Below are 12,227 nucleotides of genomic sequence, written 5' to 3'. Positions count from 1 at the left end.
AAAAAAAAAAAAAAATACAGTGTAACAACTATTTACATAGTATTAGATATTATAAGTGATCTAGGGATGAACTGTAGTATAAGAAGACTGAGAATGAGTGGCCTAACAGGTAGAAAGAAAACTATGCTAGGCCAAGTGAAGAAAGCAAGTAAAGAAAGTCTTTTAAGAATGAAAAAGGGGCCGGGCACGGTGGCTCACACCTGTAATCCCAGCACTCTGGGAGGCCAAGGTGGGCGGATCACCTGGCCAGGAGTTCAAGACCAGCCTGGCCATGGTGAAACCCTGTCTCTACTAAAAATACAAAAAAGTTGCCAGGCATGCTGGTGTGCGCCTGTAGTCCCAGCTACTTGGGAGGCTGAGGCAGGAGAATCGCTTGAACCCAGGAGGCAGAGGTTGCAGTGAGCTGAGATCGCACCATTGCACTCCAGCCTGGGCAACAAGAGTGAAACTGTCTCAAAAAAAAAAAAGGAAAAAGGATCAGAATAATTCTGGTAGAAAAGTGAGTGTGGAAGTCTACTTGTAATGAATGTAAAACAGCATGGGAAAGAAAGAAATGGGGTAGTAGACTGAGGAGAAAAGGAAAAGAGGTTTTGTTTTTAAGACTGGAGAAATAAAATGCTTGTATGCTGGTAGGAATAATTTAGAGGGAAAATTTAAAATACTGGGGAAAAAAGGCATAATTGCTGAATTCCTGAGAATGGATGAGATATGTGAAGGAGCTGGCTTTAGCAAGAAACAAGGACAGTTCATCCTTAGAAACAGGAGAGGAGGTAGAGTATATGAGAACAGATACATGTAGGTGGATGGTAGATGTGGTGATGGGAGATGAAATTTCTCTTTGGATTACTTCTATTTATTTAGTGACATAGTTAAGGTCATCAGATGGTGGAAAAGGTATTGCCTCCAGACAGAGTAGCTAAAGAATTAAGTTTTCAAGGGTTGGGGTTTAGCCAACCAAGTGTGACAGAGTAAAAAGAGAGCAAGCTTTATATGCAAAGCAGTAATCATAATGACTGACCAGAGAATTTAAGCCAAGAAAGATGAAAGTGAGGATACAGGGTTGAGGTGACAGTGAAAGGCAGGTAGGATGGGTTTTCACTGCTGATATATTGAGCTGTAATACAAAATACAGTAAGCTAGAATGGTAAGGAGGTAGTGGTTGAATACTAGCGTATATAGAGAAACAGTATGTATAATGGTTAGAGTCTGGATGCTAGAAGCAATACTTTTTGGGATAAAATTCTGGTTTGAGCAATTGCATCTGTGAAACAACGGGCAAAGTATTTATCTTTATGTCTCAATTCACTTATCTATGAAAGGGAATAACGAGTACCTATCTCTTAGAATGTTTGCCATTATTAATACTACGTAATGGTTAGAGTTATTATAAGTGAATGGCTAACTTAGGGTGGAGGGAAATAGATCAAGGAACTGAAAGACCACTATTATTGGAAGGATAATCTGTGTGGATATTGAAACAACCAAGAAATAAGACAGGTCTTGGCTGGGCGCGGTGGCTCACGCCTGTAATCCCAGCACTTTGGGAGGCGAGGCAGGTGGATCACGAGGTCAAGAGTTTGAGACCAGCCTGGCCAACATGGTGAAACTCCGTCTCTACTAAAAACACAAAAATTAGCCAGGTGTGGTGGTGTGTGCCTATAATCCCAGCTACTCAGGAGGCTGAGGCAGGAGAATCACTTGAACCCGGACAGTGGGGAGTTGCAGTGAGCTGAGATGGCACCGCTGCACTCCAGCCTAGGCGACAGGGTGGGATTCCGTCTCAAAAAAAAAAAAAAAGACAGGTCTTGAATATTGCTAAAATTTCCTATTCAGCCACTAGTAAGATTATATTGTTGCACATTAGTGGTAAACACAAATTACCTAAATTTGGTCATAATAGTTGTTAAAAACAAAATTTTTAAAGTATTGATTTTAATTAAAACTAAGTTTAATGTAGAATATTTTTTAGTAAATTTAAAAATTTACCCAGCGCTGGGCGCGGTGGCTCAAGCCTGTAATCCCAGCACTTTGGGAGGCCGAGATGGGCGGATCACGAGGTCAGGAGATCGAGACCATCCTGGCTAACACAGTGAAACCCCGTCTCTACTAAAAAATACAAAAAACTAGCCGGGCGAGGCGGCGGGCGCCTGTAGTCCCAGCTACTCGGGAGGCTGAGGCAGGAGAATGGCGTAAACCCGGGAGGCGGAGCTTGCAGTGAGCTGAAATCCGGCCACTGCACTCCAGCGCGGGCGACAGAGCGAGACTCCGTCTCAAAAAAATAAAATAAAATAAAATAAAATAAAATAAAAAATAAAAATAAAAAATAAAAATTTACCCAAATTGTTATTTCACAATTTTTTCTTTTATATTTGTAGAATATACTTCAACAACAGCAACAAAAGGTTTCTCAACAATCTAGAATTGTTCAGAGAGTCTGAAAAGTTATATTAGCAGTTCATAAAGGTCTGTTGTATGTGGCAACACAATACATTGTTATAAAGCATAATGTATTTATGGAAGTAGAAGGTAGTTCTTTCCAAGTTTATGAAAAAAAAATTCTCAGATTATTAACTACTTTCCATTTTGAATTCATTGTTTCTTTCCAAGTTTATGAGAAAAAACATTTCAGATTTTTAACTACTTTCCATTTTGAATTCATTGTTTTTGACGTAAGTAAATGTATTTTTACTTTAGGATTCTAATGGTTTTGTGAGGATTATTCCAAACAAAAAAGTGGTAAATTGGGAATTTTATTTAGAAATGTACTTATGCATAAACTCTGTATGTTATTAACACTTTAGTCATAGTTCTCTGTTTAACTGGAAACAGAAAGTCTGTAAATTATTTCTAGGTTGTGTTTCACTTGTTTATGTATCCACAGTGTTTGTTAAATAATAAAAGTACCCAAATGGGAGGATGTCTCTTGTTCGTCCGGCTAATTTTATATTTTTAGTAGAGACAGGGTTTCTCCATGTTGGTCAGGCTGGTCTCAAACTTCCAACCTCAGGTGATCCACCTGCCTCGGCCTCTCAAAGTGCTGGGATTACAGGTGTGAGCCACCGTGCACGACCCAGTCTGACTTTTTTTTTCCACAATGTGTCTTTCTGAACACTGCAGATCAAGCTCCAGAAACTGCACCTGTGGGAAAGGCTATTATTTGTTATTTGTAGTCAGTCCAGGGAGATTCGAGGACCACAGTGGCTGCCAGCGTGGGACTGAGTGAGGAGGCAAGCCCAGAGCGTTCAGCCATGGCTGAGCTGCACACCAGCACCGTGGTAGCCATCCCCACCGATACACCACATGGCCTGGCCTGCGCAGCAAGGTGCCCTGTGCACTGTGTACCGTCTCAAGGGCTGCAGGAAGGCCAAGTTACTGGCTGTATGAGAGTACCCCAGGAGATCCTGAAAGACCTACTGCCAGGACCAGTGCCCCCAGAGATGGAACGTTCAGAGGAGCTCAACAAGGACCCAAACACCTTTAACTCCTCTTATAAGGCATCCAGATTCCTGATTATGCCTTTATGCAAGACTTGGCCAAGATGTATGAGCATCCTCTTGCTCTCACTAGCGCGAACCTCAGCTCCCAGCACAGTTCTCTGAATGTCATGGAGTTATAAGATCTCTGGCCTCAGTTGTCCTTGGTCATTGATGGGGGACTAACTAGGGATAGCCAGATCCCTGAGTGTTGCCTTGGCTCAACTGTGGTTGACTTATCTGTGCATAGAAAGTTAGGCATCATTTGTCCAGGCTGTGCCCTGGAAAGTACTACAGCCTTCCTTCAACAGAGGTATGGGCTGCTCCCCTCACGTGCATCCTACTTGTGAAACTCAGGAAGCAGGAAGGCCCATAGCCTGGTGCTGGATACCATGTGTCTGTCCACTGATAATTGCCAAGCCCTCATTTGCAGAGGCCACTGGAGCTCCTGCACTAGTCTGACTTTTTTTTTTTTTTTTTTGAGATGGAGTTTCGTTCTTGTTGCCCAGGCTGGACTGCAATGGCGCGATCTCGGTTCACTGCAACCTCCGACTCCCAGGTTCAAGCAATTCTCCTGCCTCAGCCTCCCAAGTAGCTGGGGTTATAGGCATTTGCCACCACGCCTGGCTAATTTTGCATTTTTAGTAGAGACAGGGTTTCTCCATGTTGGTCAGGCTGGTCTCAAACTCCCAACCTCAGGTGATCCGCCCACCTCGGCTTCTCAAAGTGCTGGAATTACAGGCGTGAGCCACCGTACCCGACCTAGCCTGACTTTTTTTTTCCACAATGTGTCTTTCTGAACACTGTAGACCAAGCCCCAGAAGCTGCACCTGTGGGAAAAGCTATATTTATGATTTGTAGTCTCATGTAATATCAGCCAAAGGCTGAAGAGGTTAACAACATTCCTAGGTGGCCTTATTCTAATAAGTGTTTAAATAGCAGATTTAGAATCTAATGAGAGCCTCCTCCCTGCTGGGTGGTAGCATTCAAAATGGTTCAGACCAGCTAAAAGTGCCAATGCTGTTTAAAAAGTCTCAGGTGACCAAAGGCATGGGTTGGCCTCCTGAAGCTGGAACCACATAGAGCCACGGGCCACTCTCTCCTCTGAACCAGTGGGGCCAGTGGTGTCGAGCACTGTAACTGCTGGTGGGGAGAGCAGTCATTTTCGTCTAACACTGGGACGTCTGCTCAGTTGGTGGGGGTTGTCCAAATTAAAGAATATTGAGAAATAAATCTTCACTATCCTTTCAGTCAGGGACTTTTTTCTTATTTATTTATAAATTAAGTTGTAGTTATACCTATAACACTTTCATCTAAGTCCAGTGTTCTCAGTAGCCTTTTGTCTATTTATGTGTACTAAGTGTTCAACATAATTACTGTTGGGCATTTGAACTTTGCTTTTCTTTAGTAAAAAGACAGACGCTATAAAAAAAAAAAGTACCCAAATGATAAAAAATAAATAAAATGTTGTTTTACATATAAATATCCTCAACTTCTTTCTGAAAACAGGCAAATAATATTAACTTATTAATATTTAATATTATTTATTATATGACTGTTTTGTAAGAGCTATGAAAACAGTGAATTACAATGGCTAAATTCGGCACATTACTAGGGCATAATTTTTTTTTTTTTTTTGAGACGGAGTCTCCCTCTGTCGCCCAGGCTGGAGTGCAGTGGCATGATCTTAGCTCTGCAACCTCCATCTCCCAGGTTCAAGCGATTCTCCTTCCTCAACCTCCCCAGCAGCTGGGACTACAGGCACCCACCACCACGCCCAGCTAATTCTTTGTATTTTTGGTAGAGACAGCATTTCACTGTGTTAAGCCAGGACAGTTCGATCTCCTGATCTTGTGATCTGTCCACCTCGGCCTCCCAAAGTGCTGGGATTACAGGTGTGAGCCACCACGTGCGGCCTTGGGAATAATTTTAAGTATGTTGTTCAGTACAAAGTACAATTATGCATAGATTGACATTATCTAAACTGGAAAGCATAAATTAGACTCTATACTCATATGCTTTACTATAACAGACTAAAAAATACTATTATACTTTAAACCCCTATTTAACCCTTTTCCTACTTAGAAAAAACAAGTGCAGTTCACCGCCAGCATTCATTTAATTTTACATATACACACTCTTTGAGGCTGAAGCAAAGCTGGTTGATTTTTCAATGTGAAAGTAAAATATAAAAAGTGTTCATAGAGTTATTTCTAAACAGAACATCAGAATAACCTGAATCATCAGAACTGTCTATTTCAAAAAAACTGGATTCATCAAATGAACTTTAAGCCAATAACTGTTCGAGAACAATGTTAACACCACAGGTAGAAGTGCTGCGTTTTCTAGGATTTGACATTTTCAGTGACAGAATGTTACTATAGTTTGTAACTGGAAACACCACTACTGAAAACAGAAGGCAGGCCAGGCGCAGTGGCTCATGCCTGTGATTGCAGGACTGTGGGAGACCAAGGCAAGCAGATCACTTGAGGTCAGCAGTTCAAGACCAGCCTGGCCAACATGGTGAAACCCCATCTCTACTAAAAATACAAAAAATTAGCTGAGCATAGTGGCAGGCACCTGAAATCCCAGCTACTCAGAAGGCTGAGGCAAGAGAATCGCTTGAACCCAGGAGGTGGAGGTTGCAGTGAGCTGAGATCACACCACTGCACGCCAGCCTGGGCAACAGAGCAAGACTCCATCTCAGAAATAAAATTATTTAAAAGAATGAGGAAAGGTCAGGTGTGGTGGCTCACGCCTGTAATCCCAGCACTTTGGGAGGCCAAGGCAGGTGGATCACGAGGTCAAGAGACCAAGACCATCATGACCAACATGGTGAAATCCTGTCTCTACTAAAAATACAAAAATCAGCTGGGCGTGGTAGCTCACGCCTGTAGTCCCAGCTACTCAGGAGGCTGAGGCAGGAGAACTGCTTAAACCCAGGAGGCAGAGGCTGCAGTGAGCCAACATGACACCACTGCACTCCAGCCTGGTGACAGAGTGAGACTCCGTCTCAAAAAAAAAAGAATGAGGAAAAAGAACGCTATCAGTAGAATGATGTCTTTTGTTTCCAAAGTCTATATACTAAAGCAATGCAAAAATAATAATAAAAGCAACATGTTTTGTGGCAAAGTTACCTTGGAGTAAATGCAGTACCGCTGGTGAGTATTCTTGGTGCAAACAGGAAAACGGTTAAAAGCCGTTTTTATATATATCATATTAAAATCGACATAATGAATTAAGACTAATTAAATCAAGGGGTTATTATAAAGCTATGGCCAGTGTATCAGCTGGGCTTCCTTCTTCCTCAGATATACGTCTTTTTAATATACCTAAAAAGAAGACGGTAGCAACTGCCCACTTTATTCTGTTGATAGGCAGAGAAGTTAAAAGTTACATAATTAAACCCTTTATAACCTGTTGTGTACACAATAATAAAAATGAAGTTAGGCCTATAGAGTATTCACACTGCTATTTGCCAGTAAACCATTCTATGCCTTATGTATTTGTGTTGTATTTTAAAGTGACTTTTAATAACCCAGCTAAAAATTTAGATTTCAGTTCCCAGAACAAACAGTATTTGTTTCCCAAAGTCCCACTAAAACGTCCAGAATTAAACTACCAAGGATTCCTGGCTTTGGTTCATTACAAACCCCATAAAACTTTTTTCTTACCTTAACACCTTGAATGAGACCATTCATGAGGAATGTGTGTTGAGAAAATGTTTCATGTAGAACCTACAAAAAGTAAACAAACATCAAGACAAATTCAAATTTAAGTTAAAGGAAAAATGTTCTGTCTCTCTTAATGGCATGCTACATAAATGAGCCCCGTAATGAAAAATTATAAAATATCAATAAAATCCAAAAAAATAAATAAACAAACTGGTACATCCGGACTATCACTGAAAAGAAATGAGCTACCAAGTCACTAAAAAACATGGAGGAACCTCAAATGCACATAGCTAAGTGAAACCAATCTGAAAGGCTACATATCGTATTGTATAATTCCAAGTATATGACATTCTGGAAAAGGTAAAACTACGGAAACAATAAAAAGATCAGTGGTGGCCAGGGATTGTGAAGGAAGGAGGGATGAATAGTCAGAGCACAGGGGATTTTTAGGGCAATGAAAATGCTTTGTATGATACTACGATGGTGGATACATGCATTATCAAAACTGAGAGTATACAATACCAAGAGTGAACCCTAAACTACAGAATTCGGGTGAGAACAGTCTGTCAGTGTAAGTTCATCAAATAAAACAAATATACCCCTTTAGAAAGGAATGTCCATAGTTTAAAAAAAAAAAAGGCTGTGCGTATGTAGGGGAAGGGATACAGGGGAAATCTCTGAACCTTCCTCTCAATTTTGCTGTGAACCTTAAATGACTCTTTAAAAAATTAAGTCTTTAAAAAAAGGAAATTAAAATCTACTCACAAATTATTTCCAACCTTTTCTCTAACAACATTAAGGTTTAGAAAAAGTTTGTCATCTCAGCTACTGACATTTGAACTCTACTTGCATGTACTGAAGAAAAAGAAAAGCAAATGAAGGACACCAAATATGTCAAGTGAAATACCAAAGTTCTCAGAAAAATCTTCCAAAAATAATAAATTTAAGTCAGAGATATAGAAATTTTCTTTAAAGAATAATATAAAGACTAGAACTGTTGAATAACTTGATTTGTCACACACATCACAAAAATATGGTAAAATGCAAAACAAAAAAAGTGTATTTAAAAAAAACGCTTATCGGATCATGTCAATTTTTGTTTTTGGAGATGGAGTCTCACTGTCGCCCAGGCTAGAGTGCAGTGGTGCGATCTTAGCTCACTGCAACCTCTGCCTCTCAGGTTCAAGCGATTCTCCTGCCTCATCCTCCCGAGTAGCTGGGACTACAGGCGCCCACGACCACGCCCAGCTAATTTTTGTATTTTTAGTAGAGATGGAGTTTCACCATATTGGCCAGGCTGGTCTTGAACTCCTGACCTTGTGAACCACCCACCTCGGCCTCCCAAAGTGTTGGGATTACAGGCATGAGTTACTACTCCCGGCCTGATCATGATCATGTTCATTATTAACCCATTATCTCTCAGTCCCACATTCTTCCTTCTATACTCTGTCAGATCAGAGCTAAGAGACTATGGACATTTCTCTGACTCCCCTTCCCCACAAGCTTCCTCTTAGTTTCTTTCAGTGGGAAACAGAGGGTGGAGTGAGTGCTGGTCAACACTGCACCAACACCTCCAGGGTTCTCTCATGCTGTCAAAGGAGCAGCAGTGCTGGTCCTTCCCTAATCCCACCTCAAACCTTACCCTCTCACTCTCAGATCACTGCTATAATTCTACATGGAAAATGATGCAAACTTGTATTCCCTTTGTACAGGTGATGCAGTTTAGGAATAAGAGACCATCATTTTAATTTGGCAAAACCGTATCTATGGATGAATGACAGAATATATACTCACTGAGCTACACACTATACTAGATAGATCTCACGTAATTTCTGACAGTATGGGCCCATTTCAAGCAATCAAGCTACCATGCAGGCAATTCCTCTAAAAATTTTCAATCCATGCTTTTAGAAACTCTTCTACCGTTTTCTACCCACCCCCCCAACAAAAGGAAACAGTGAAACCTTACTAGAGAAAAAAGTAAAACAAGTCAATAATTTAAAAAGGCTAACCTTCATAAAATAAAGAAGTTGTAAATAAAATAGCTATATTCTACTCAGGCTTTTGATAAAGTTTAAAAACCAAAATAAAGTATGTAAATAATTTAGCTACAAAAGGCAACAAATGTTATCAGAATAAAGTAAGCCTAATAATAAAAGGTGTATTAAATATCTCAGAGATCAAAGCTTTCATTTTTAACATCTCTATATTTAAAAAACCTCAGGCTTAGCCAGACACAGTGGCATACACCTATAATCCTAGCTACTGAGGAAGGTGAAGTGGGAGGATTGGCTTGAGCCCGGAAGATCAAGACTGCAGTGAGTTATGATTGCGCCACTGCACTCTATCCTGGACAACAGAGCAAGACCTTGTATCTATCGATCGATCGATTTATCTATCGATCTATCTATCTAAATAAATAAATAAATAACTTAAGGAAAATATCCCCTGTAAGTATTCTTGAGATGGACTACAGTAAACATAAAATAAAATGGCATTTGCTTGAAAAAAAAAAGGAAACATTTTAAAAGAAAAAAATGACATTTGCTTCTCACTTTTAAAACAATAACTATAAAGTTTTAAGAAATGAACTGTCTTCTAGTACAACAAAGCTTGGAAATATCTACATGTAATAAACATACAGAGAGCTGTGTTTCTTCACTTCCACAGATAAAACAGAAAAAAATATGAAATCAAATTTACAGCATTCCTGGAAAGCCAAGAATCATAAGGCGCTTCTGGATGATACAAAACAGATGAGAAAAGGCTGACAACAAAACCTGAAAGAGCTGAAGAAAAGTAGCACTTGAAAGTGAAAGAGAAGACCCTGAAGAAGTTCATTTTCCAGAACCCGGAAAGAAACCTCCCGAACCAGAGGAGTAGGAAAAAATAGCCATAAATGAAAGGGTACTAAAAGGTCACAAAGTAAGCTCCCTGGTGTCTTCCTCTCCAGGGATTGTTATTGTCATAACAATCACAAGCACAGTTCTCTGAAAACTGTGGGACTTCTAAGTGGGATACTTGCAGAATTGAATGGGATGAGATTCAAAAAGGACGGTGCCCCAGATCTCTTAAGCTGCCAAAAGTGCACAAAGCCCTATGGCCACATAATTCCACAGAGTACTTCAGTACGGTAGAAAACCCACACTTTCACAGAGCAAGAGTGCCTATAGCCAGTCCCTGCATTAAATGTTAGGGAGTAAGGCTTTCCACCTGGGCTGAAGAACTACACTCTAGTAACCACAGGTATCTACACTACAGGTGGAAAACTGGCTACAACCTGACTGTAAACTTGAAACAGCCTTTGCAAAATTATGACTGAGCCAGTGAAAGATCTAACTTAACTGACTCCATCTTACTTCTTACCTCCAAGCTGTCCTTGTTCATTCCTGGGCATAGCATGAACTAACTTTGGGAGAAACTTAGTTTATAGTTTTTAAAACAAAGACAATAGCCCTTTCCCAAAGCAGACCTCCTTCTTGCCTGGGGACTAGACTGCCTTTGCAGGACCAACATTAGCCAAAGATTAGAAATTATGGGTATGAATCAGGCAGCTGGAGGCTACAGGATTCAGACCCTCCCTAAACTGCTCCTAGTATCACTGCTTGAGATATTCTGCAGACCCTACACTTAATGGATCAGCTGGCACCACCCAGATTGATAAACTGGCTCATCTGATCTTGTGGCCCCCACTCAGGAACTGACTCAACTCAAGAAGACAGCTTCGACCCCCTATGATTTCATCCATAACCAATTCTGTAGTGTGGTTCATCTTCCTCAAGATTGCCTTGGTCTAAGATCTGCCTTTATGTCTCCATATATTTTATAATCGGCTCTTCAATAGCCACAAAATAACCTGTTAAGAATTTTGATTATGATTGCATTGACTACAGATTAATTGGGGAAGAACAGACATATTGTCTTTCTTTGTTGTTGTCTGATTCAAAGTCTCACTCTGTCACCCAGGCTTGGGTGCAGTGGCACGATCTCGGCTCACCACAACCTCACCTCCCGGGTTCAAGCGATTCTCCTGCCTCAGTCTCCTGAGTAGCTAGGATTACAGGAGTGCACCACCATGCCTGGCTAATTTAGTAGAGATGGGGTTTCGCCGAGGCTGATCTTGAACAAAATAGGGAAACAGACGTCATTCGACAAATACCACAGTAAAAACTGTTGCAGACAAGCATTTATGGATACTAAAATTAGTAGGCCAACAGAAAACAAACAAGATATCTGGATAGTCTCAAAATATTTCTCCACAACATACTCGAGACCAGGAGTTCAAGACCAGCCTCGCTGAAACCCCGTATCTACTAAAAAAAATTAGCCGGGTGTGGTGGCACACCCCTGTAGTCCCAGCTACTCAAGAGGTTGGGGCAGGAGAATCACTTGAACCCTGGAGGCAGAGGTTGCAGTGAGCCGAGATCACGCCACTGCACACCAGCCTGGGCAACAGAGTGAGACTCTCAACCAAAGAATTAATAAAAAAGAAAAACAAAAAAAGAAGACAACAATATGTCCATTCTTCTACAATCAATCTATAGTCAATGCAATCATAATCAAAATTCTTGGCAAATTATTTTGTGGATATTGAAGAGCTGATTATAAAATATACAGAGACATAAAAAAGCCTTAGACGAAGGCAATCTTTAGGAAAATGAACCACACTAAGGAATTTATACAAGATACTATGGCTGTGCACGGTGGCTCACACCTGCAATCCCAGCACTTTGGGAGACTGAGGCAGGCAGATCACCTGAGGTCAGGAGTTCGAGACCAGCCTGGCCAACATGGTGAAACCTGGTCTCTACTAAAAATATAAAAATTAGCCAGGCATGGTGGTGCACGCCTGCCTGTAATTCCAGCTACTCAGGAGGCTGAAGCAGGAGAATCACTTGAACCCGGAAGACGGAGGTTGCAGTGAGCTGAGATTGCACCACTGCACTCCAGCCTGGGTGATAAGAGTAAGACTCCATTGCCCAAAAAATAAAAATAAAAAAAATAATGCCTCCAGTGAGCCAAGACTGCACCACTGCACTCCAGCCTGGGCGACAGAGCGAGACTCCGTCTCAAAAAAAAA

At 40.9% G+C, this 12,227-nt stretch overlaps 1 protein-coding gene and 1 pseudogene across 1 annotated transcript in view; one reads left to right on the top strand and one right to left on the bottom strand.

The window, feature by feature from the left end:
* The window catches only part of HIATL1 (hippocampus abundant transcript-like 1), a 41,351-nt gene that overhangs the window by 23,334 nt on the left and 5,790 nt on the right, over nt 1-12,227 (bottom strand). The window contains exon 2 of the mRNA XM_011927483.1: nt 7,148-7,210. Within this exon, the coding sequence (XP_011782873.1) occupies nt 7,148-7,210 (63 nt within the window). The remainder of the gene's footprint in view (nt 1-7,147; nt 7,211-12,227) is intronic.
* Nucleotides 883-3,823, top strand: LOC105501527 (annotated as a pseudogene).

Source organism: Colobus angolensis, unplaced genomic scaffold, assembly GCF_000951035.1.
Source record: "Colobus angolensis palliatus isolate OR3802 unplaced genomic scaffold, Cang.pa_1.0 Scaffold72, whole genome shotgun sequence".
NCBI lineage: Eukaryota > Metazoa > Chordata > Mammalia > Primates > Cercopithecidae > Colobus > Colobus angolensis.
The sequence above is the reverse complement of the archived record's forward strand: the minus strand, read 5'-3'. Positions and strand labels throughout refer to the sequence as shown.